General features: G+C 40.1%; 1 protein-coding gene across 3 annotated transcripts in view; it reads left to right on the top strand.

Moving 5' to 3' along the window:
* mei4 (meiosis-specific, MEI4 homolog (S. cerevisiae)) overlaps positions 1–27,474 on the top strand; it is a 112,380-nt gene that overhangs the window by 10,793 nt on the left and 74,113 nt on the right. For 2 of the 3 annotated variants that reach the window (XM_042503858.2, XM_088089700.1), the window contains exon 4: positions 20,975–21,106. In XM_042503858.2, coding sequence (XP_042359792.2) covers positions 20,975–21,106 — 132 coding nt within the window. Of the gene's footprint in view, positions 1–20,974; positions 21,107–21,455; positions 22,208–27,474 lie in introns of those variants that run through there. The other variant, XM_088089699.1, reaches the window with a different exon arrangement.

The following is a 27,474-nucleotide window of genomic DNA, read 5'->3' as shown; positions in this document are numbered from 1 at the left end:
TTATTAGACTAGTCCAGTTTATTGTTAAGGTGAACACCCAGGTATCGAGAGGTCTCCACCATCTCAATGTCCAGACCCTGGATGTTCACCTGTGTAGTCTGGGGTGTCTTCCTCCTGCGGAAGTCAATAACTATCTCCTTTGTCTACTGGCTTGGAGCTGGAGATGGTTCTGCTCACACCAGTTGACAAAGTCTGATGACGGTCCTGTACTTCCCGCCGCCCCCTCAGATATGCACCCAACGATGGCTGTATCATCGGAGAACTTCTGAGGTGACAGCTCCCAGAGTTGTAGTGGTAGTCTGAAGTGTACAGGGTGAAGAGAAAGGGGAGAGCACTGTCCCCTGAGGGGCCCCGTGCTGCAGACTACCATATCCCGACACAGTCCTGAAGCCTCATTTAACTGTGGTCTGTCGGTGAGGTAATCGATGGTCCATGCAGCCAGGTGACAGTCCACTCCCGCTCTTTCAAGCTTCCCCTGAGCAGTGAAGGCTGGATTAGGTTGAATGCACTGAGAAGTCAAAGAACATGACTCTCACAGTGCTGCCGTGTCCTCCAGGTGAGTCAGGGATCTGTGCAGCAGGTAGAGGACTGCGGCCATCCACCCAATGCCCGGTTGGTAATGCAAAACTGCAGTGGATCCAGATGTGAGCTCACCAGGGGGTGGAGGTTTCTGAGAACAATCCTCTCCATGGTTTTCATCAGGTGAGAAGTGAGGGCCACAGGTCTGAAGTGGTTGGGCTCCCTGGGGTGCGCTGTCTTCGGGACAGGAACCACACAGGAGGTCTTCCACAGCGCTGGGACCCTCTCCAGACTCAGGCTCAGGTTGTAGATGCGCAGAAGAACCAGGCAGAGCTGATCTGCACAGTCCTTCAGGAGTCTGGAGCTGATGCCATCAGGACCCGTGGCCTTTCTCGCCTTCAGCTTCTTCAGCTCACTTCTCACCTGATCAGCTGTTATGGAGAGGCCGAGGGTGGCGGAGGAGGGGCTGATGAGGGGTGGTGGTGGAGGTGATGGGGCTGACAGAGAGCTGAGGTGGTGTGAAAAAAGAGCCAGCTGGTCGGTGCTTTGATGAGTGGGGGGAGGAGTGGGAGTAGAGTCAAATCTGTTAAAGAACAGGTTCAGCTCGTTTGCCCACTCCTGGTCTCCTGCTTCAGGTCCCCTCACCTGGCCTCTGCTGTGACCAGAGATGGTTTTGAGGCCTCTCCAGACCTCCCTTGCGCTATTTTGTTGCAAGTAGGTTTCCATCTTGGTCTTATAGCTGGCCTTTCCTCCCTGATTTTTTCTCTTTCAGCCCTTCTGCCCCCTCCTCAGCTCCTCTTTGTCCCCAGATCCAAAGACCCTCCTCTTCTCCTTCAGCAGGACCTTCAGTTCAGGGGTCACCCAGGGTTTTGTGTTAGAGAAACACCGTACCTTCCTGGTGGATACAGTGTTCTCAACACAGAAGTTAATGTAGTCTGTGACGCAGTGTGTAATGGATTATCATCATCTTCATGTAATCAGATCATTATCTTTATGTAATATATTTACCAGTTTGAGTTAGATGGTAATCTGCATTAGAAACAAATGAAAAGAAAAAAAATGGTTAAAACCAATTTCACCTGGACAGATGAGATGTGATCACCGTAAGCAGTTTCCACTGTACTAGTTAGGGTATATTTTACTTGCAAAGAAGCAGCAGCTTGTCATGATTTTGCTGTGAGATGCCGCCTTCAGCATCATGCTTTCTACCTTCTTAATATCTCAGCTTAAACCTTTATTACCCTTGAAATATCGTTGAGAATATTTTCATCACAATAATGATGGAGCGCAGTATCCTGTAGCATTAGGCTTAACCTTCATTCAAAGCCCACTGAGTCCATAAAGGGTAAAATTGCCTGCAGAGCCGCTCGTAAAAGTCACTCACCGCCTCGCACATGTTACTGTCATGACAGGGCTCAGCAGCTGGGAGATGGAGATGAAAGAGAGGCTGAGTTGACAAGGATGAAGTTATCCCATCTGGGTCTTTCTGAGTGTTCAGAGAACGGCTTACTCGACTAAGATGGCTGCAGGCGATTTCTCCTTAACAGCAGACTCCTTATTCCGGTTTGTCGTGACTAATAGTAAAGAAATGGAGTTCTCAATTAAACAGATGATGGTGGTAAGGAGGCTGTAAAGTAATGTAGATTTAATGTGGAGTTCGATTAACACAACACTAGTTTGTCTCTGAGAAACATAATTACCCACACAGAGACAAGCCGTCTACAACCTCACAGGACAGGTTATTTGGAATCAGACAACCAATCACAATAATGTGGAGTAAATTTAAAAGAGCAGGAATGTCATTATTTTGGAAGGACAGTACTTGGTTCTTATGATGGAATCAGTGTCTTTATCATTTCAAAAAGACATTGTAAAAATCGTAGTTTCAGATGTGATCCTGTGAAGAATAAGACATTTGAATTGTTTAAGTTGTACTGTCTGACCACATTTTATTTAATGTTGCATAGGCAGCTTCACATAAAGGTCTTATTTTGGAGGGGAATTGGTGTCAGGGATTGTGTGACTTGCTGAAATATTTGGTAAAGTGTGGGCATAAAAGTTTTAAAAACCATTTAAGACCAGAATACAAAAGAACAAATTTTTTTGTCCATTGAGGTGGAAAATTGGCTTTACCTCACCATGTCAGGAAATGGGCACTAAAGCATACAAACCCCCATAGAAGAACGAATAATAATTATACAGCACCATCAAAAAACTGGGCACCATAAAATACCCAAAATGGCTTTAAGGAAAAGACAAAAGAAAAGACATAAAATACTGGAGAGCAGGTTAGTGTTTTGGATGCTGATTGCATTTTAAGTGTTACATTTTGTGGTAAACTTCAGTGAGCTGACAAGTTTATAGATACTGATCCCAATACCGCAGCTCCGGCTATCTAATGATACAGAATACAAATCAATACAAAAAGTTTTCTTCTTCACTAATATAAAATCAGTACCTCACTGTGTGGGATCGTTTTTATGTAAGGACACTTGAGGCCAGGGATGCCGAGCCAACGAATTGGACAATTGCATTCATAAAGTATTGTCAATATTAAGAAAGAGGACGGTAACACGCTAACAAGCAGCAAATTAGAAAAGTAATCTCCACTGCAAACCTCATTCACAGTGGATAAAAACAAATGATTGCACAGCCGTAGTCTCCTAAGAACAAGACAAGCCTACAAACCTTCCCAGTGTTGCTCTGCAAGATGAAGTGAATAAAATGATGTAAACAAAGTTACTGTTGGCAATGTTAATAAAGCACAATACAGCCAGATCACTTACAATATATTCTTTTAGGGTTGCGGTCGTGTTGTCAGAAGGTAAATAAAATAGGCCTGCCCAGAATACCATTTTCTGGGCTTATGAACTTTGGCATTGATCAACAGCAAATATTCAAAGCTTAGGAAGGCACATAGGGGGGGCTTTATATGCACTTTATGTGACATTACATAGCTGACAGTTTTTATTATAACAGACCTGCAAAATACTTACATTAACCTGACAAAGCACTGTGAAACAGAAGTAGAGCACACTAGCTCCTACAAATCTAAGGTTTAAGATGTATTTATGTATTTATGTGGGGGGGGGGGGCTGTGCGGCACTTCTTCTGCCACTACACGGCAATACCTGTGACCAATCACACCTGAAGCACTTTTTGCACTTACTAAGGGTTTTTTTCCTTAAGTCTAAATTCTTGCTTGTGTTGTACGTCGCTTTGGATAAAAGCGTCTGCTAAATGAAATTGTAGAATTTATTTATTCTCACAAACATTGAAATGACATATATCCTTTGCAAACAGTAACAAAAAACCCAACAAATATCTGAATCCCTAAATTGAAAACCAAATACCCACCCAATCAACAATTATTTGAATAGCAGAATATTTGGGTCCAGCCCTGACATAGAACATTAAGCGTAGTTATGTATGCCTTCCATCAAGTATAGGTCCAGAGCTGCAGATTGTACTTGAGAGAAAGAGAGAGAGAGAGACACACACACACACACACACACACACACACACACACACACACACACACACACACACACACACACACACACACACACACACTACACTGTCTAAAATATCTTCAGAAACATATTTTAGTGCACTGTTTGGCTGTAATACAAGAATTTTAATTTGCGAGCAGGAAGTGGGTGTCAGACTATTTCCTGTATCGTAACTTGGACAACTGGAAAAAAAAGCAAAGCAGTGCTGATCAAATGCGAGGGAGCATTTATTGGTCCTGTGCGCCTCAGCGCATTCTGGTAGTTTTAGGTTTTCTACATCTTGAACAAAGTGAATGCCACAATCCTTTTCCTCTTTTTTCTCTGGTCATGTTCCACCAATTTCAAAAGTATTTGCATCTTTCAGCTGTATAGAAAGCCTAGTTTTTTAAAAGACCGTCACTCCAGCAGTGAAAAACTTCTTGAGCTGGTGTGTTCATGTGATGCACAATTCCTAACAGTTACTGATCTCTGTTTTCCAAGTACTGTTCATTTCAGTATCTAAACCACTGAACATCCTTTAAGTATAACTGGGAAACTCATATCTCTGATTCGGGCTGAAACTAACAATAATTGAAATTATCAATTAATCTGATGTATATTTTCTTGGTTAAGTGATTAATCGCAAAATGCCCATAACGATTTCAAGTCCTTAAGTTCATACCTTTAAATGTCTTTTGTCAGACCAACAGTACAGTGATATTCAAGTTACTGTAATGTTAGGCAAGGGACAGCAGAAAATTCTCTAATTTTGAGAAGCTGGATCCATACAACATTTGGCATTTTTGCATGAGTCATGACAAACAGCTCATCACAAAAAAATGGCTATTAACTTCAGCTCTATTCCTGACTTGGAGCTAAATAAATTATTTTCTGTCTCCAAAAGACAGCTAGAGTGAAAGCACAAGGACATTGAAGTTGTGAGTTAATGGGTATTTTCCCCATAGATGCCTTCTGTCCTACACGATGTAAACATGACCTTTCAGCAGGTTCTTGACAGCGTTAGCACCTCTAGTCTGTGTTTGATTTAAAATGCCATTCAGTAACAGACAAGTTGCACCTGTAATCATCTCTGTGGGTCTCCCAATAGATTTGGCACAGCCCCTCATGCCTTTTATCATAACCCTGTGGAGAGAGAGAGAGAGAGAATACACTGTTAATATTTGAAACAAAAAACCTCTCTTTGATACCACTACCTTTGGATATCTGTGATGCTCAATGCATGTGTAATTACTGTTTTTGAAGTTCTCACTGTCCTTCGGCCTGCCTAATCCTCTCCTTTTAGGGATTTTTAAAATTTTTTTTTTACCAGAATGTATTTTGACAAGGCCTCAGTGGAGGGGATGAACTTGTTACTCCCAGTCAAATGCGGGCATCTACAGACAGAGGAATAGCTTTTTAAAATGTGATCATTCAGCTGTGGGTGATATGGGTTGCTGATCTTAGTCGTGCCTGTTGCTCAAAATGTAACACCTTGTGGCTGCATCACAGTTTGGTCTGTTGACACCAGCATTTCTGGAGAAATTGGTTTCTCTGCCTTTTCTATTATTGATGCTGTCTTGTATTGGTGGGTGAGCAATAGTCCACAATGTAAGCTTTAGAAAGAAGCCCCTGCACAATGATTGCAAGGAGCTCTGACTGAAACCTATTGTTGTTTCAGATCTTTGAAGCCAAAACTGAAGACTCTAACTGAAAAGCACCTGATAAGCAACAAAATAAACCGATGAGCTCAATAAACTACACACTGTTAAAGGGATAGTTTGGATGTTTTGGGGTTGTAATTATATACTTGTTCATAGTCCTGGAATTCCCACCCATTCATTTATTTGTGTCGTCCTGCAACGATCAAAACATCTGCTGCCTGTTACACATTAATTTTGTATTTTTAGAGCTGGATGGTTCATTTGGAGCGCTGTTGTAAAATATATACCATTCATTTAATCATTGCACCCCACTTCCAGAGCACAGAGCGTACTCTGGGCACAGGCGGAGCACTAGAACACCAGGCACAGTGAAAGTGGAACTAAATTGTTCATTGAACTGGGTTGAAAAGTTTGCGTTTATTTCCTTTGCAGCAGCCATTCCTCTCATCTATCGATCTAATCTGTTCAGCTATGACTGCTTTGACAAATCAAATACCCACCCTGTGACTCAAATTCCAAAAACTGCTGCTGAGGAAAAAATGAACCCATGAAGAGTTGTGCCTGTGCTATGATAAAAAAAACTGTAAGAACATCGGAATTTAGAGAGAGGACACACAATGATAAAAAAAGAGAAACTAGGCTTGGGTGGTATGTAATATTTCATACCTTCCTGAAATGTCAGCAGGGTATATGGTGTATTAATGAGTCACCTGCTTTTTCAACCCAATAATCAAGCCATATCTTCTTCTTTAGAGATTCTGGGGCACCAACGGTACTTTTCCTCCATCTTTACTCCTGAAAGATATGAGTCGTAACTCACATGGTCTACAGTTTGTATGGTAGCATGAAATCCTCTCAATAATAATAATAATAATGATAATGATAATAAGATAATAATATAATGGTGTAAAACTATAATACATAGATCACATCAGCTGTAGACTCTACCAGAACAGTGGTCCTCATGTTATCTGCAATCCCACACAATTAACACTACAAGTTGGTTTGACCTTTGTACTAACATGAGCACAAACCACTGGCAGCCTGAACATTAGGGAATTAATCTTAATGCTTACCATGAAGCAAGGATGATGCTGGTCAATAATGTAGTGAAGTATATGTAGTTTTGTTGTCATTTGAAAGTGAAAAAAGTTTACAGCCCAGTTTGAAATTCTCTTTACCCTAACTTTCACTTTGCCAAAAGTGTTTATCATTTTTAGCTTGCAGTCAAAAATTCTGTTATTGCCTACAGTTGTCCAACACCCACAAACGTCAGAATTAATTATACGTTTCTAGCTGCACTTTCAAGTATTGCATTTTAAATCGAGGACCTGCAGCACCTGTGCTGTCAGCATCTACACATTCACTGCCACTTCAACTAACTCTCCTCTCACTTTAAGACATTTTAATCTGTTTACATTGCCTTTTCTACTTTTATATTTTTTGTATCAGTGCCAAGCTAAAGCGCAAATCACTGTGCACTATCCGTATGTGCCATTCATAGATCTCAGTGATCAGATTTATATTTATGCTGAGATCTGTCTCTAAGTGTGGTTACTCACACATCACTGCACTGACTTTGTCCACAGAGCTTTACGTTCACCACACCAAGCAGTTTCTATGTGCAGAAGGTAACCTTCTCACAATTTCTGTTGAAAGAATTCTCCTTAAAAATTTGCATATATTTTTAATCTCTCTATAAGGACGTAGCAAAAGACTTAGAGGATACATATTAATGAACTCTTTATATTTCTGGCGTTGAGTGAGCACCCTGTCACTCTGCCAGTCAAACTGATTGTTCAAGGCATACCAGACATGGAGGAGGGAGGTCAGAGATGAAGGGCGGGGGTAATTTTAATACTGGAAAGACTCCTGACAAGATCAAGCAGTGTCAGCAGAGGAAAACCACCACAGGGACATGATTCTTAAACATTCTGACATCAGACTAATCTGTCAAACACGCTGTTCAAAAACAATTTTGTATTTGCAGTGGAATAAGATTGTCGTAATATATCAATGAGTAGATTTCCAGGGGCGGGCATGTGTGTGTCCTTTTTTTCTATTCTGTGTCCCCTCTGTAAATGCTAATGTTTTTGCTGGTCCCTGAATGCAGTGCAGGCAGAACTCTTTATAAGTTTTTTTGTTTTTCATCAGTAGAACCTTGTGGAACTTGAGTTGCAGTGTAGATAATCGATCTTTCTATCCGGTCTGAGCTAATCCGATCATTGGATCATAAGAGCCACCGCTGCAGAGGGAGTGAATACTAACTTTAAGACCCAGTGCAATCAACAATTTTCCTTTTCACTGTGCCTAAAGTTCTGCTGCTCCGTTTGTGCCCAAAGTACGCTCTGTGCTCCGGGACTGTGGTGCAGTGAATAACCGAATAGTATATATTTTTCAATAGCGGTACTAATGATTATCCAGCTACACAAATATAAAAAAAATGCGTGGTGGCAGGTGTTTTAATTATGGTGGGCCGCCACAAATGAATGTGTGGAAAACCCTTAGAAGTCTTCAGAGTATTCTGAAGCTGGAAGTCTTAGCTCACAGGGATTATTGGGAACTTTGGCTACATTTAATATAAACATCCAACATTTTTGCATCCTATATATCACAGAAAATAAGGAAAAACATAAAAGGTTAGGGCTGTACCCGCCTCAGAACTGTGTCAGTTGAACCAGCTTTGGCCCTTAAATACAAATATTTAACATTTCTGTTTTTTTTTTTCAAATAAAGTTTGAAAGTTTCAAACTTTGAGACTCAGTGGGACGTTCAGTGTAACAGCGGCGTTCTTGTAATATAGTAAACAAGCTAATGGCGCTAACGACAGTGTGCAATAACATTTTTGCAGACACTAAACAAAAGAGACTGTTGTTTGAAGGTACTGTGAGCTGTAAGTTCACCACTTCTAAGCAGAAGAGAGAAGATAATGTTATTGTAGGGCCTTACATGCAGACTGTCCTCTGTGCTGCTGCATCGCGTCAGCTGCAGTCTCTGCCAAAGAGTATCGTGACAGTCAAGAGCACTCACTTTGTAGCAAAATCTAGGGACTAAAACATAAAGAAATGGCTGCTCAACTTGAAGCTATCTCAGTTGACTGAGAGGTGATGATTGGTGAAGGTGAGGTGAAGATCCTCTTTAATAAAAAAGATAATCATAAAATAAATAATGCTGTAGTCAGTGTGAGTGGATAGTGTATTGCAAGATTGCCTATTTTGGTGGAAATCAAATGAAATATGTTGGTATTGAACATTTTGCTGATAAAGTCAGTAACATCTTTTTTTGGAATCATCTACATTAATAAGCAACATTTCCACATGATGTTAAATAGAAAATATAATTTGCTTGGCATTACATTTCCCTCAAAAACGTATTTGCTGTTTTCAAAGTCGTCATATATAAACACAATTTCTAGGAGACAGGGCAGTACAATAACACTGTAACTCTCTTTTATGTGACATGTTGTTCTTCCTGGTAAGGAAAGAGGTGAGTCAGTCAGTCCATGATGGTCTGTCTACATGAATCACAGGCTTGGGAAATTAGGTTCTGGTGACAAGCAGGTTTGACCTACAGATATGTCTTACACAGGCTGCTTCATGTTATGAAGGGAGGGCTATAATACATCTTATTGCACATATAAGCCCAGTCTTAAATGAATTAGCTTTTTGGATTTGGCCTGTCTTTAACATCCCAGGTGCTCATCCAGGTGCTTCTAATCCTTTTTCTCTACTACTCAAACTGGAATTTAAATGTGCTGATCATGTGTTCTCCATAGGAGTTATAACCAGCAAACTACAGTCCACAAACTCGGTCCTGCTGCAGAGATAATTTTGGGTGGTTGGGTGAAAATAGCCTTTTTAGCTGTTTCAATTTGATTACTTGTATAGATTGATTAGGGGTGGGCGATCAGATATATTTAAATATAATTCAGTGTGCAATATGGAAAATAACCATCATATTGAGATATTCCTTTCTTACTTTCTGTATATTTCTTATTTTTGTATATTGTGCGTCCCTTTGTGATCATTCTGTGTACCTTGAGTTTTTCTGCAACTCTGTGAATGCAGCAAATCTCAATAACTGAGCAGCTGTAACTGTGGAATATTTGGCACTTTGCCTATAAAATTACCTAAACTATTAAGTGATTATCAAAAAAAAAAAAGAAAAGAAAAATCATTCTTTTGGTAGTTGTTTACAGTCTAGGTGTGTTCCATGTAAGGAGTGATGCTGCTGCAATTTACCCAGCAGCAGGTCCTAATTTTTACCCGCTCATGTCCACAAGGAGAGCTTTTATTTTTTTTTCTTGCTCAGTTTCTCAGACACACCTGGAGGAGTTGTTACGGTCTAGGGAGGAAGCAGATTGGACAAGATGAAGAGCCCAGACGATGAAATTGCAGATCCCTGAATCCCAAGTGGCGTCATTCAAATGTCACTCTCCCACTGTGTTCAACTGCAGGCATATTTCATGTAATAACCTTTCAGAGAGCAGAGCAGTTTAGTGTCTGGCTGGCCTCATATAGCCTCACACCCGCTTCATCTCACCATGTCATTCTTTGTCTACTGGAAGAACTTTTATTACCTTCTCACATATTGCTTCCAGCTCGCCTCGTGTGTTCAACCCAAAACACAGCCGTTAAAGTACCGCTTTTATCACTCTCTGTTTTTCAGACATAGCTACCTTCCACCGTTATGGCTACAGCATGTGCCTGTAAACATGAAGGATGGGATTAGAAGTTATGTAAACGTAGACGCTCTGGATGTTAACCCCTTCGATCAAAGAGAGTATAGTTGTGACTTTCTCCCACAGTGTTCTCCATATTATACAGCACTCAAAAACATGGTTATGTACTAGCAGCCATCAGTGCTTTCAGTCATGTGTTGTTTCTCGGAAAGTCAGATGTTTTTCCAGTTAGTTAAGTACTGGAATAACATGTTTGGCCTTCCATTTATGTTTGAGAACTGGCTGCTGCATTTAGAGCTGAAACAATGTGTTGATTAATCAATTAGTCAACAATTTTGCTAAGTACAAGTAATTTTTAAGCAAAAGAACCCCAAAAAACCCAAAAACTTTCTGCCAGCTTCTTAAATGTGAGTATATGACACTTTTCTCTGTTAAACATTATTATAAGCTGAAGACGAGTGAGATCATTATGTCAATTATGACCTTTATAGAAATTATTCTCTGAAGGTTTCAGCAATATTGCCCAAAAAACTTTTTTTAATAAAGCTTGAAAGCTTATAAACATATAAACACACAGTCACACACATCCAGTGTTGTAGATTGCGTGAGTGTAGTGATTCAAGACAGTTAATGTCACCATTTATCATCTACAATAACTTTTAAGTGAAAATAACCCCTTTGTTCAAATTGTAATAACTTGATTCTACACATTGGAAAAGCCGCAGTTTCCTCTATACAGTTAAGTTTCATAACATTTTGATTCAATCATATAAATCAACAGTTGCAGCTCTATTTCTATGTATATTTCTGCATCATTTCTGTGTCGATGCAAGCAGCGTGTAGCTGAAATGCAAATCACAAAAGCTTTTAATGTTACTTTTTTGAGCATGACATCGATACTGTAGCCTCCAGGATTACAAAAATCGGTGAAAGGATGAGGACAGTGTTGAATGGAACAGACTTGAACAGAAAAGGGCTGTAGTGCTTGACATGAGAGAAGTGGTGTATCAGCTGATGAATGCAGCGAGAAAGCTGAATTCACTCAGAAATTGACCTCTATCACAAAATCAAAACATTTAAAACACGGCAGCTACTCAAGTGCTCTATTTTTTTTATAATTTAAATGTCTTTTCTCCAAGTAACCAACCAGACCAGCCAAGAGGTCAGAGAAGGAGGGCCTCGGCAATCTACAGCCTGAGAAAATCTGGTTAGAAAAACTGAATAACAATCTCCTTCCTTCAGTTGTTTCAAATTATGAATTAATCTCTTGATGGGATAATCATGCAGACAATTTCACATGATGTCCTCACATCAGTCAGAGCTCGGGGGTAATCAGCAGCAGAGGCAATAAAAAGTGAATTGAATTTTTTATTCCTCCTTCAGTTGCTCAGACTCTGAGGAATGCAACTAAACACGCCTATCTGATCATCTGCTAGTGTTAAACAGTTTCAGCTCTGCACTTCAGAGATGTGCAAGGTTACTAGTTGAATTCCCCAAACCAAATTAAAAAGCAACAATGGTCATGACGCCCTTGAGCCAAACAATTTATCCCCAGCTGCTGCAGTGGAGCTGCCTACTGGCACAACAACAGAGGACAGTTTGGATGTGTTGAAATATGAAAAACTGAGTGAATATAAATGAGGCTATTGCTGAATGTGAGCATGCATGATAAGCTTACCCCCTTCCAGGATCAGAAAAATTGAGACCTGTAGAAGCAGCTAACTGTGCCGCACGTGTTTGGATACATCTGTTGATTCTATATTTTATCTCACTGTTGAAAACCTCCATATAAACACCAAAACCAACAGTGAATGTGTCTGCTAACAAGTATTTTGAGTGTGTCTGTGTGTGTATCAAAGCCTGAGATAACGTCTTCCTCTGCGCTTTAGAGCTCCATTGTTGTTAAAAGACATCAATGAGCCACACTGTTGCACTTGGTGACAAGTTCCTTCATCACAATGAACACACACGCTGTAGTTTATTTTCATTCAATCCCACAAATACCGTCTTGCTGCCCTGAATACTCATGAAAGCAACAAATGTAGATTAATTCACTGCTGATAATAGTCCCCAACTTAAGCGCTATTTCCCTCTGTTTGTTTGATAAAAACTACAAGGACCAGCTGTTTTAGCAAATGACTGAGACTTTTAAAAAATGAAACTGTTTATTTGTGTGATTCAGAGGTCTGAAACTAGGTTAGTTTTACGCCGTGTACTATGGAAACGTGTTTCCGGTGTTGTTGATACAAGCAGTCCCATTCTTGTATAACAGGAGTCAGAGCTGTAAGTTAAACACGACTCATCAGAATAATTTCCTGTTGATCATCGAATTGATCGATTAAATAATAATCATAAACAAAAAGAGAATTAGACCGAAGACCGATCGTGCCAGCGCTAAAGAAAGATCAATCAATCAAAATTCCAAACTTAGAGGAAAAAACAAATTGGCTTGTTTGTGTTTCTTCAAGCCAAAGACAATAGTCCTCTGTGGTGCTAAGCCCAGGATGCAGTGACAGTGTGCTTGCAAATGGTATTGTGAGAGAACTTGTTTTCAGGGTTCCTACAGCATAAGGCAAGAAATATTTAAGAGTTTTTGAGAATTTTTTAATCTCGATTAAAATAAAATTTAACATAAATTTAAAGTGCTGGAAAATGTTTTGCCTAAAATACACTGAGCCTCGTATGAAAGCTTAGATAGTCAACTTTGGTTGAATCTGCAGTTCCCCATGTCATCCAGGGTTCAGTGACAACTAGCAAGCAGACTGGAAATAAGATGTGGATGTTATTGGTTCCCTTATCCCGATCTGCGTGATGTGAAAGTGAGAACCAATCAGTGAATTGAATTGAAGTGAATCGAACTGAACTGAACTAACTGAATTAAATTGAATTCAGAACTTTAGTAAGGACTCAGCTCATAGTGAGGTACATAGACAACAAAACAAAAATAATAATAATAATAATAATAATAATAATAATAATAATAATAATAATAATAATAATAATAAAAAATAGAAGGGACACAGAAAAAAAATGTTAAAAAAATATTCCACAGTGAAACAGGCATTTACATACAGACATGAATACCAGTGGCTCCAAATACCAGACATTAACCTCACTGAGCTCAGTTTAGGATTGATTAGAGCCAAAATAACACCATTTTCACGTTTTACCACCCTGCATACATGCCTATAAATCAGATTTCTTATTACAGCAGAACAAGTGGGAACACCGACACTGGCAAACATTTGGCCTGCACTAGAACCCCAAGAGGCTTTCAGCAGCAGCCTCATACTGTCATTACGGGTCACAGTGAGTCTCTGCGAGCTGCCTTTTTTTGTAGTGAAGCCACAGATGGGCCGTGTACTGAGGTGTACAAAAAGCTTTAAAAAGTGAGGTCTTCATAGTCTGCGTACACATGCTACAACCCCCGGTGTTGTAGGGTTTTGTTAGTTTTGCGCAAGTGGTGAAATGATATGGAATGAAACTTTAATTTAATGAATACTGTACCGTGTGTCAGTTTACGAAATTATATTGTTTTCATTTTTAACTTGGTAAATTCCTTTCTTAATTTAAAAAAAGAAGTTCTCTATTAATGAACAGTGTTACCGTTGGTGATGTCTTTATTTTCTTCAAGTGCTCCTGTTAATCTTTTTTTTTTTTTTAAATGTTGTTTTGTTTGTAATCCATGTCATTGTTTTTTTGTGAAGCCAAAGACACTTTTCCACATTTTGGACGAATAAAGATCTAATCTAATGTAAGTCCCACCACACACCTTGAGAGCAATATCAGACAGAAGGAAGACGGGAATATAGATTTTTTTCCTTACTTCTGACAATCATGATGTCACTCTTATTTGTATCATATTTGATGTCTAAATCCATGCCATACTGTGAACAGACTCTCAATAACTGTTGAAGTCCAGCACTATATGGAGGAAAAATGACCAAATCATCTGTGTACATAGGATGATTGATAAGAGAGCTACCTACCATACATCCTGTGTCACATCTGCTTAACTGCATGGACAGTTCATCCACGTAAATGTTAAATGAAAATGAAGATAAAATGCCACGCTGTCGGTCACCATCACCCACTTGAAACGGGGCAGATACAGATTGCCCCTACTTTATTCGCACAGTGTGATGTGCTTACCAAAACACCAGGGTTCTCTCAAGGAATCTCTTTTTGCAATAATTTGGTAAACAATTTCTCATGATTTACATGGTCAAAAGCCTCTAATGCATCAATAAAACAAATTTCATGACATTTATCAAGGATATCCTTCAAAGTAAAAATGCACATATCAGTGCCATGAGATTTTACAATGCCACACAAGAGTAGAAGAAAAGATGCATACAATTTCTTTGTCTCAGCTTTTCTAAGAATATTGAGAGATTTACTTAAAGACATTTTAATATCAATTAAGGCTGCATTTCCAACATGTAAATGTTATGCTTTTAAAGACTTTATAAGGATCTATTAAAACCCTGTGTTTTGGTGGAAGATTTGCACTCTATTTCTGAAAAAAGAAAATGCCACATGAACACGAAAAGACCTTTGAGTGTGTAGGTTGCTGGCTTGGAGGTGGTCGTTGTTTCACACATAGCGCTAAAACAGAGTGTGAAGATAAATGTGGCTATGGGAGAGCAGTTTCACAAAGCGACAGGGATTATGAAAGAGGTAACACACAGGGAACATCATGTTCTAAGACATGTTGATCATGTTTCCTTTAAACACATACTTATTTTTTCTCTTACAACATTTTGCATCCAATGCTTTTTGAATGTGAAAATCAGCTCTTAAAGCCAGGAGACTTGACAGGTAATAATTCAGCATTTTTACGCTAAGTGGTAAATAGACTGCTTTTCTTTGGCGCCTTTCTTGTCTTTGTGACCACAACACAAGCTGGCATTCACACTGGTGGCAGAGGCTACCATGTAGGAGCTTCCTGCTCATCAGGAGTGATAAAACATTCGGTGTGTGAGCCACTGGGAGCAATCAGCCCAAGGAGACTTTGACATGTATACTGCAGGGGCCGGGGATCCAACCACTGACTGTCTGATTAGTAAACGACTGTGAAACCTCCTGAGCCACAGCCGCCCCACAGCTAACCTTGACCATGATTGACCATTTGCATTTATCATTGAGACATGACACGAAATCCCACCTACAAAACTTTTGCAAATTACTCTGCTTTCTTTTTGCCGACCACATAGAAACTCCTCCACACATGAACTTTCACTCTTTGCTTCCCCTGTGCCATCAAATGCGTCACACTGAATGTCAGAAATGAATATTGCTGATGATTATTCCTTTTTTTTTAAATTCTCCTTTTTCTGTGAAAAAGGACAGAGTATCCTTCACACATTTTAAAATCAAAATCATATAAATCCTCACAAATCATACAAAATGACAAAAGGAATCATCTACCTCTTACATATATATACACTTATGTATCTACTGTATATCTGCCACGTGTTTTCATCTGTCATTCCAAATGAGATGAGGGAAAATAAATAATGCTAACATAAATCAATAAAAATGAGATGATAAGTTAAAATAAATGAATAAAAAAAACAAATACAACAAAAACAAAACAAGCAAAAAAACAAACAAACCCCAAAACAGATAAAATGTTATCTATCCTTTATGCTTTTTCCCCGTCATGCACTTAAATTTTAGAACAATTAGAAAATTGTGTAGCGATGAGCCGAGGGATTCGTCAGTTTGCAGCTTCTTTAATATAAACTCTGATCTGCTTGGCATTATGCACTCAATCCAATTGTCCCAAAATCAATAAAATTTATCCAGTCCCAATCTGAAAAAAGTCAACTTCTCCATCACATACAATATATATCATGTATTACATTCACCCACTCCTCACTCTTGCCTCTGCCTTCAGCCATTTTCTAGTAAAAGCTTTTTTACTTGCTGTTAACATTCTGCTGATGATTATTCTAATACAATAACACACACAAGCACAATTGATACAAAACAAGACACACAGACAATTTCATATTCCATTTAAATTAAATGTACTTCAGAGTTAATAAAAGAGCAAAAGATGACAAAGGAGCAGCAAAATATGCTCAGTCTTTAAAATCGTTCAAAGTGTGATTAATAGTGGCAATCTCAATGTCTGGCACAAACACAAACAAACAAAAAAAAAACATAATTGATAAAAGTTTTCCGAACTTTTATCAATTATCTATAGTAAATACAATAGAATTTTAATAACTGGTGATTTTAACTTGCACATGGACAATTCCTCAGACACAGTGTCCAGAGAATTTTTAAACCTTTTACACTGCCTAGATTTTAGACAGCATGTCACACAGCCAACTCACAGCAGGGGGCGCACCCTGGACCTGGTCATAACTTATGGCCTGTCCATTGGTGGGCCATCTGTTGTGGATCTGGCTGTGTCTGACCACTTTTGTGTGTTTTTTACAGTCACCAGTTTTAATCAACGGGAGGCCCCGGTGAGATCAGTGAGGAAACGCTACCTAACTTCTGAAGTGGCTGCAAAGTTTATCCGGATTTTACAGGGCACTCCAGCAGATATTTTACCAGCACCATGTGATTTCATTGTTGACAGTTTTAACAATAAATTAAAGACAACACTGGACACAGTGGCCCCACTTCAATTGAAGACTGTTAAAACAAAACCTACACCGCCCTGGAGAAATATGAACATCAAAAAGCTGAAGAGAAACTGCAGGAGTGCTGAGAGGAGATGGCGAAAGTCAAAGTTAACAGTTCACTACGAAATATTCCGTGAACACCTCAAAACCTACAATAACACTGTCAAACAGGCAAGAATTTCTCACTTTCAAAAATTAATCAACGACCATAAAACCAACCCAAAATTCCTCTTCTCCACAATCGACCTTTTAACAAACTTTTAACAAATTTTAATAGACCCTCCAAGATACCAAGTGACGCCCTTTGTGAGGATTTTGCAGACCACTTCAGAAGTAAAATAAAATCAATGACATCAGATCGAGTCTTTTACCGCATCAGATTTTAAGTGTTTACTCACCCGAATCATTGATTTTACCGGAGGAAACACTGGAGAGTTTTGCCCTGGTAGATGCGAGGACACTTGGTCGAAGTTTTCCCCAAGTAAAGCCACAACCTGCCTCTTAGACCCAATTCCCACCCATTTTTTAAAACGTTTCATGCATTCTTTGAGGAACAATTGATATATATGGTGAATTGCTCTTCAGATTTGGCGCCTTCCCCACCTCCTTTAAACGGGCGGTGGTGAAACCCCTTCTGAAGAAGAGCAATTTAGATCCCAACATTTTAATAATTATCGACCTGTAATCGAACTTGCCATTCTTAAGTAAAATCTTGGAAAAACTTGTGTTTAACCAAGTAAATGACTTTTTAACCACAAATAACATTTTAGAGAGTGTGTCTTGGTTTTAGGATGAATCACAGTACCGAGACGGCCCTTGTAAAGATTTTAAATGACATCAGGCTCAACTTAGATAACCATAAAATCACTGTCTTGGTACTACTGGATCTAACTGCCGCCTTCGATACAGTAGACCATCACATTTTATTAAATAGACTGAGGAACCTGGTCGGCCTCTCTGGTACTGTTCTGAACTGGTTTCACTCCTACCTCACAGATCGACACTTCTTTGTAAGTATGGATACATGTTCCTCAGGAATCCATGAGATAAAGTGTGGGGTTCCCCAAGGGTCAATTTTAGGCCCAACTCTTTTTAATCTGTACATGCTTCCCTTGGGGACGCCATCAGGAGTCACGGCATCAGCTTTCATAGTTATGCTGACGATACTCAACTGTACATCGCTGTGTCTCCTGATGACACAGGGCCTATTGATGCCCTATTGATGCCCTTTTTAACTGCATTTCAGACATAAATTCATGGATGGCAGCAAATTTCCTACAGCTCAACCAGGACAAAACAGAGGTTCTAGTCATCGGGTCCTGAAGGCCAGAAAGAGAGACTTTTACCAAAGTTACAGGCTTTTAGAACATCACAATCTGTAACAAATCTGGGTGTGATTTTTGACTCTGAGCTTACTTTTATCCCACACATCAAAAACACAACAAAAATTGGTTTTTGTCATCTAAAGAACATAGCCAGAGTCCGCCCGTTTCTCTCTCAGGCCAGCACGAGGTACTGATGCATGCTTTATCTCTTGTCGTCTAGATTATTGTAATGCCCTGCTCTCTGGTCTTCCCAAAAAGAGCATTTCCAATTTACAACTATTGCAGAACTCGGCCGCACGAGTGCTGACGAGGACCAGAGGGCGGGAGCATATTACACCGGTTTTAAATCGCTTCATTGGCTCCCGTGCGTTTCAGGATTGATTTTAAGGTTCTTTTACTTGTTTTAAGTGTCTCAAAGGTCTTGGGCCTTCTTACCTAACTGAGCTGCTTTTACCTTATCAACCCTCGCGGACCCTGAGGTCCTCCGGCACTGGCCTTTTAACCATACCACAAGTTAGCTCTAAAAGAAATGGGGAGGCGGCTTTCAGTTACTATGGCCCCCGTCTGTGGAACAGCCTCCCGGAGAACCTCAGGATCACAGACAGTGTTGAGGTTTTTAAAAAGAGGCTCAAGACCCATCTTTTCAATCAGGCTTTTAACTAACTAACTAACTATTTATTTATTTATTCTACTTTTTTATTTTATCTTATCCCACTGTTTTAGTCTCCCATTTATTTATTTATCTATCTAATTATTAGCGGTTATAACCTTTAATCTATTTTACTGTGCACTTGTATTCTTTGTCTTATTTTACTGTTTTAGTCCCTTACGCTCTTAGCTTTTATGTTTCTTTTACCTTATTTTATTGTGTTAGTTTTTAGCTCCAGTGTTTCCTCATCGGGCCTACCGGACTGGGAGTGGTCTCTGTCCACCATTGGTGCTGTACTGTGGACTGTTTCGGCCCGGGTGGCTAGAGGGCTCGGCATCTTGGTGCGGGCACTCCTGTCCGCCCGGGTTGGGATGGTCTCTGTAGGCGGGCGGACTGCTGGACCTGACCTCTCTCACTGAGGGGGTGGCCTCAAGGTAGCTTTCTCCTCGCCTTCAGGTCTCAGTGCCTAGCCATGTCTCTTTAGTAACAATTGGTGTGTGTTGGTGTATGTGTGCGTGTGTGTGGGTGGTAAGGGTGGATGTTCGGGTGCCTTTGCGAATATGTGTGGGAATATCTACATGATTGTGTGTGTGTTGTTGCGTACGTGGTGGGGGTGGGAGGGTCAGGCTGTCTGTATTTTTCTTGATTTTCATTGATGTTTTTCATTTCTGTTATTGTTTTTAATCTCTGTGAGGCACTTTGTGTTACTCTTTGTATGAAAAGTGCCATACAAATAAAGATTTGATTTGATTTGAGATTTGATAACCAAAGCAAAATAATGCTGTCTCGATTTTCCCCCCAATAAAACTTACGCACACAATTGGTAACAGGACTCCAAACCCTTTGAGAACTCACTGAAGGTTTAATATCTGGCTCCTCAAACCTCAGAATTCACTGTGTTTTCCTTTCACATTTTTCAGCAAACTGAATTTTCTCTATTTTGTGATATTTTAAAATACATTATTAATCAAAAAAGATTAATAGTGAAAATGATCGTAGACTGGCCTAAAGTGTCTGTGGCGTCATTAATCAGTATGACCAGAATTGTCAGCACATATTTATTGTAACAACCAAGGGAGAAGAAATGCCCATAGCACACTGATCAATATACAGCCTTTATTAATGCAAACAGACTAACGTTTGCAACACCACTGTGTCTTCATCAGAGTCACTTTGACTCCTTTATTCTCCCGTGGAGGCTCACTGACCTTGAGCCGAGAGGCACCTGATTTATCCGCACGCTGCTGGAAGATGCGCCAGGAAGCTTGTTTCATTTATTGAAACCAGTATATGTTTGGTGGAATTAGAATCAATCCAAGTGATGTTATTTAAAAAAAAATGTATTTCACAGATATAATTGAGTCCTCACATAAAACTAGGCCGTCTATGCCGTACAAACATACAGATACTTTTCAAATTGGTGCTACATGAGCAGAGATAACAGAGAAGAAAGACTGTGGCATTTGCTTTTGCTCAAAAGGAAGAAGACAGAGTTTTGAAATTTTGTCCATGAATATTTGTGGGAACCCTGTACAGCCTAACGGGGCATTAATATGTTTCTAAAAACACTTTAGGAGAAACATAGGCGGTGCAGTAACGGAATCTTGGTTTGATAGGATTTCGGTCGGGGTTTCAGAGCCAGAAAGAAGACAGAAGGGCGGCTGTGTCTCTTGATCAGCTGTGTCTCTTGATCAGCTGTAAACTCTTTGTTTGTGTGGCAGAAGCAGCAATATGAAAATGTGTAAGTACATTGTGTGGTTCAAACAACATGCCAGAGAGCCAGCGAAACACAGCCAAATAACAATATACATTATCGATATCTAGGCACTGGTCAGATGGAGGGAAATTTACCACAGTTCGTCGACACATACTTCCCACATCGTTTTAATACAAAGCTGGATGAAAATCTGCCAAGTATCCCTTTAAGTTCTAAAGGTTCGTAAAAAGTAAAGTTTGAAGGAAGCTCCCTCAGTAAAGTCTTGTATCTCTTCCTCCACACCTCAGCTGCAGGCTGCAGAGAAGCTGATGGAGTGCCTGATCACGCTGGGGAGCAGCAGCATGTCAAAGTCCTTTCTCATTCGTCACATCCTCTCTCAAATCAGCGCCCTGGCTGATCAGCTTTGGCAGGCCCTCCAGGTAAACACCCTCACTGCTTCACCACACCTGCTCCTGCATCCCCCATCATTCTCTTCTCCTCCTTCTTTTTCTGTCTCTCTCTCTTTTGGCTCGGTGACAGCATTGATCCTTCCACTGCCTCGTGGTCGTTTTCTCCCTGTTTATGTCCGTTTTGTTGTTCAGGCTGTTCTCTTTTTGACTTTGCTGTCTATCGGCAACAGTATTTACAGTTCATATAAACATCAGTTTTGCGTTCAAACCATATCGAGATCATGACTCTCTCTTGTGCCCTCACTTGCTTTGTGTTTATTTCTCCCCCATCGTCTCCCTTTCTCTTATGCACTTTTTTATTTCACCTTTTTGCTCTTAGACAGCTGACCTTTGTGCCAGGCTTCAGGTGCAAACAGTTTGCCCTATTGACCAGTTGCCACAACCACTTCTGTACCTCTATAATCAATGCTGCGTCCCACCAGTTTCCTGTCTGCCATGTATTCAGACGTCTCTCAGTAGCTTTGGCAACCGCCTGAGGCCCAGGCCAAGCGAGAGCTGCATTTGGCCGGCCTGCTCCCCGTGAAAGGCAGAGCTGAGTGTCAAGCCACCAGGGGTCCTTGGAAATGGAAATGTGTAAAATAGGAAAAGGATACAGATGATTTTTCCCCCCTTCACCCCTCCCGCTGAGCCTCCCTCCCACTCAGCAGGGTCGGTCATGCTCACTTGCGCCTGTTTTCTCCTCCTCCTCAAGAGAGCCTCTTGAGGTGGATGATGCCAAAAAGGAGAATTTTATCAACACTGCAGTTTTGAGGGCCAAGTTAAAGAGAAAAATAGCTGAACCCACTGTTTGCTGGAGATATTGACAATGCAAAACAGTCTTGTGCTGTGTTGGAACCGGGATCTTCAACAAAACACCATTATGGGTGTTAGTAATTAAGAAGTGTAATCGCCGTTGCATATGTTTATACTGTAAACATAAGCCCGTGTTACTTGCCTATTGAAACTTGGTCTGCAGTTGATGTGTCACTGAACTGTGTCGCCGTAAACCGACCAGCTTATCATTGTACTGTTGGTCAAAATCCACTTACGCTTGCAGGTAGCTGTTCTGAAACTCGGCCTTCTGGTGCCTGGCCCTTATCGCTCTGTGTACTGTGTGTTCTGTTTGACTGAGCATCCATTCTGTAGCTTTTGGGGGTGTAACAGTATACAGGAGTCATGGTTTGGTGCGAGTTTGGTACAGCAGAAAAGAACCTCAAGTGCCTCAGGATCCGTTTCTTTTCATTTATTTTGAGTAGACAGTAGTGCAAGTGTCAAAGACAGACAAAATCCTCTTACTGGGGACTGAGGTAGCATTTTACCCACTGGCAACCTTGGTAAACTATTTTCATTCTATAAAAAAGGCACTTTTCAAACCCTTCTGTATTACATTGTACAGACACTGAACAAACACTTTTCCTAAAGGCGAGAGGTCATAACAGGCAAAGAAACGAAAGGTACCTCCTATGATATGAAATTGAAAATAAAACATATGGGTTGCTTTTTCTTCATCCCAGTGATCGGCACGTCTGGGTGAGAAATACCAAGTGTCTGATCACTTTAACAAAATTGTGGTTCAGTCATATTGGGGGTCCCACCTATTCGGTTGGTTCCACCCAATGTCTGACTAAAGATTTTGCCCTTGCAGTCATTAGTGATCCCATGAGAATGTCTCCAACCCCCAACACTTGTCTTTCTTCTCTCATGGCTAAAGACGGGACAATGAGATTGCTTTTGAAGCCTCTGTGTGTTTGAAGACTGAATTGCTGGACTGCTTTATTTTGTAGCTCCATGCCTGCAGCTCTCTGTGGTTTATTCTCTCAGGGCGAGAGGTCTCTGGGGGAAAGCTCTGTGGTTCCCCATTAAGTGAAAACTGCAGGGGAGACTACATCTATATTTCCATTAACATTTTAGGCACTAGGCTCATGCTGTTATCCAGAGTGAATGATAATGACTGCAACTCTTGAACCTTCAGTTCTCTGAATCGCTTCCATCGCCATTTGTAGTTACAGAGGTCTAATGTAACAAAATACTGTTGGACTTGAGAAGGTAGGATAGAGAGGTGGTAATAAGAGCAATAATATAAAGTGAGAGAATAAAAGGTCTGATTGAAGTAATTACAAAAAAAACACAAAAACAAACATGCTCTTACTTAAACCAGCTATACTGGATAGTTTTATGCCTCCACGCTGGTGACTGTTGTGGATGGAGGCATTATGTTTTCGGGTTGTCTGTCCATCTGTTTGCCCATTTCTCTGTTCGGAAAATCTCATAAACATGATATTTCAAGAAAGCCTAGAGGACATATTTCCAAATTTGGCACAAACATCCACTTGGACTCAGAAATGAATTCATTCGATTTTGGTGTTCAAATGTGAAGGTTACTGTGACCTTTTCTGTTTCACTTTTCTGAAGAGGATGAATGAGAGGGAATTTCTTCAAATTTGGCACAAACGTTCACTTGGACTTAACGATGAACAGACTGCATTTTGGTAGTCTGAAGCCAAGGTCAGTGGCACCTTGTCTGTTTCATGCTTGTGAATGCTATATCTCATGAGCACCTTGGGTTCTTTATGTTTGGCACAGATGGTGGTGTCAATGATGACCTGATTACATTTTGGTGGTTAAGGTTAACTGTGACTTTGTGTCCTTCTCATTCTTGTGAAAACAATATATCGAGAACACCTTGAGGGAATTTCCTCCGATTTGGCACAATAATCCACTTTGCGTCAAGGTTGATTAAAGTCAAAGTCAGTGTGACACTACATCATGTTCTTGGCCAAGTCATAAATTCATAGGTTATTTATGGCAACACTGCACGCTAAAATAGGATATAATGACAAAATGATGACATTTTATATCAAAAAGGTCATAGCTCAACTTAGTCAACACTGTGTCAACACTGTGACATCATAATGTTCTGCAAAAACTATTTTCTGGCTAATATTTAATGTCATATCTCAGGAAAAGGCATTTGATCAGACACACTGATCTTGGTTGTCCACCTTGTAACTGTGCTGATTGTATAGATCTTCTGTGCTGCCTGGGGGAAGATATGTGTGAGGAATCCATGTTGTGGAATTTGTAGCTTCTTTGCAGCAGCATCCATATTAAAAGCTATGTCTTGACTTAGCTGGTTCACAGAGGCATAAAAACCGTCAGGCAGTAATTCTAATTGTATCAAATAACAATCTGACAATGGAAGAGAGGTTGAAAGTAATGATAAACCTTCCTTTTTGTTGTACAGCTAGTAATGGATTAACTATTAGGCACTACACAGGAGTACAATAGCTGTGAAACATTCTAGTACCAAGTCTCCTTTTGTAAAATTGAATCCCATATGGACGGGGCACATAGTGGGTCATTGACCTTTATGATGAATTAACTGCATGGAGGTAACTGCTACTGACATTAAACTGTATGTCACTTTGCAGACTGGGACTTTACAAAGACCTTTTGGGAGTTCCTTGTCCCCTGTTAGAGCCTCACACTCCTGTTATAAAACTGCAAGCTTTCATGAACTCTCCAGGCTGAGTCGAAACCATGAACACAGACCTGTGCCTCAACTCTTTTTCAGCAGCAGGCGACCCCCAGCTCCCCGTCAATAGTGCTGAGTGAAAATGGCAGTGACATATAAAAACTGGATACGTGGATGGCCTCTGGTTCTCCCTTTAGTTCAGTTTCCACTCCTTTGAATTTTGTTATTTAATGTCAGGATCGACTCAACTGCTGGAGCAAGGGCATTTTTTTTTTCAATGCAGCAAATCATTGGGTGACAGAAGTGTTTGTCATTGAAGAAATTACCTGTAATTTCACAAAAAGATAGCTAGTGGTTTGTCTAGCCATAATATTGCCGTGTAACGTGTTTGGATGGGTTAAAACGAACTCTGGCATGTGTGTTTGTCTAGGTCAGTTTCTTTGGAAGCATGTGAACGCAGTCAATCAAATCAGGTCAGAGACTGCTTTGAAAAGGAAAAGGAAGGTTTTATGTTTTCCGGTTGTCCATCAGTCTGGCACATTCTTGCAAACGCGATATCTCAACAAGGCATGGTGAGAATTTCTACAAATTTTGCACAGTCACTTGGATGAGCTGATTATGATGATTTTGCATAAATCAAAGGTCAAGGTCACTGTGACCTTATCAGTCTCATTCTTGTGAATATGATACCTGAAGCACACCTTGGGGGAATTACTCTAAATTCGGCACAAACGTTTGAATAGATTCAAGGATGAATTGATTAGATTGGTGGTCAAATGTAAAGGTCACACTGACCTTGCGTTCGTCTCATCCTTGTGAAAGCGATATCTCAAGAACACTTTGAGGAAATTTCTTTAAATTTGAAACAAACACTCACTTGGACTCAACGATGGGCTGATTAAAATTTGGTGTTCAAAAGTCAGGGTCACTGTGACCTCAAACAACATGTTTTTGGCCATAACTCAAAAACCCTGGGTGTCCACCTTGAAACCATGTTGATTATATAGATTTTCTGGTTGTTAAGCATCCATGTTTTCATAGACATGTTCTCATTTTCATAAATGCAACACCTGAAGATGGCCTTGAGGGAGTTTCCTCAAATTTGGCACAAACATTTACATGGGCTCAAGAATGAATTGATTAGAATCTGTTGATCAAAGGTCAAGGTCATGGTGACCTCATAAAACATGTTTTTGGGAGACCACCTTGAAACAGTGCTGACTGTATAGATCTGTGCTGCTGGAAGGTAAGATATGTATGTAGCATTTATGTTGCACAGATACGATTTTAAATGATAACTGTAACTAGACTGGTTCACAGAGGCATACAACTGTGAGGGGGTAATTCTACTTTTTTGGTAAAATGCATTGTGAACACAAACAGGACCAGAACTAAAAGACATCACGTTATATCAAAAAGTCATTTTTTCCCTCTCAGCCCATACCAAATGATGTGAACTGTAGGTGTGACCTCTTTTTGGGCATTAGCTAGGGCGAGTGCAGTGCTTTATACATTTACATAAACAGCATGGACAAACATGCCTGCAGCTGCCCTGTAGCATGACATCAGAGGTTTGATTTTATGAAAATATTTGGGATTATAACTTAAAATACTTTAATGTACTATTAAAATCTATTTCACAAGTCAAATTGCTGCTCTTGCATTTTGAAAAATGTTTCACAAATTTCACATTAAAACTACACCTACCAGCTACTGTTAAAAGGAAATAAACATAAACAACAGTTTCACCTCAAGCAAGTTTGTGTTTGTTCATGCCATGTCAGCCTGCCATCGTGAGGTCTGCCAGCCAGCTTCTTTACATTATCATTTTAGTGTTTGTGTCAGTGATTTATGTGGGTGTTTAGATTTAGGCAACCCTTCACTCCAGCTGATAGCAAAACCATATGGTTTGCTGGTCTGAATCTCTGGCCAGCCATCGCTGCAGCCCTGTCCTTGGAAGTTTTTCATTCCCAGAACGTTGCAAATAATGTTGATATCTGTGCATTCGTTTTTGGTTTTTGTCTCACTTGCGCTTTTGGCAAGCATATTTTAACACTGGAGTGCCTTTGAAGAAACACTGCAGTTTTTCCTGGAAAATCAAACCTCTTTTTCCATGCAATCAACGTTTCTAAGCGGATGATGAATGTGATGTTGTGATGTTTTCATTTTTTAATGGAAACTTTACTGGAAGAAGAAAATTACATCTGTTGCAATGAACACTGCAGCCTATATAAAAACAATTTAGAAACTTTTTTTACCATGCATTGTCCTCTTGCCCTCTTTTATTGTGCTTTAATTTTTACCGCGCATTATGGCCACCAACTGCTGTTATGTTTATATTGCCTCAACCCATTTTTACCCTAAAACTATAACTAAAACTATTTCAAGTTTCAAATTTTCAAATTTTATAAATAAAGGGGAGTAAAAAAAAGTATTTATTGACATTTAGCAAAGCTATAGCAAACCATAAGCTGCCTGTATCATTTAAATTAAATTCATAAGTAGTAGCTGTATTGTTGTTATTAAGATATTATATTCTGAGTTCATCAGCACACCACCTGTCACCGTACTGACTGCCAGACAGGCCTCCACCGTTCTCCAGCTGGTGGTTAAGAGAGCAGATCGTTCCCATCTGTCCCCGGGACTCTTAGCTGACTCACACTTTATGTTCCAGAGGTTGAGAGGACAGGCGATGACGGCTGAAGGGCTTTATGTCATGTTCACACATCATCGGCCTTATTTCCTTGTTATGATTCCCCTCATAGTGGGGGAGACCTTAACAGCTCCTTGGAGCGTTTCCCTGGGAACACACATGCGGAAAGAAAGAAAAAGGGAGCTAAGAAGCTTTCGAGGAAATGAGTCGGAGGTTTTCAGGTTATTTGAA

The sequence above is a fragment of the Plectropomus leopardus genome, chromosome 16 (genome assembly GCF_026936395.1).
Source record: "Plectropomus leopardus strain MGB_pleo_1.0 chromosome 16, ASM2693639v1, whole genome shotgun sequence".
Taxonomy (NCBI): Eukaryota; Metazoa; Chordata; class Actinopteri; order Perciformes; family Serranidae; genus Plectropomus; species Plectropomus leopardus.
The sequence above is the reverse complement of the archived record's forward strand: the minus strand, read 5'-3'. Positions and strand labels throughout refer to the sequence as shown.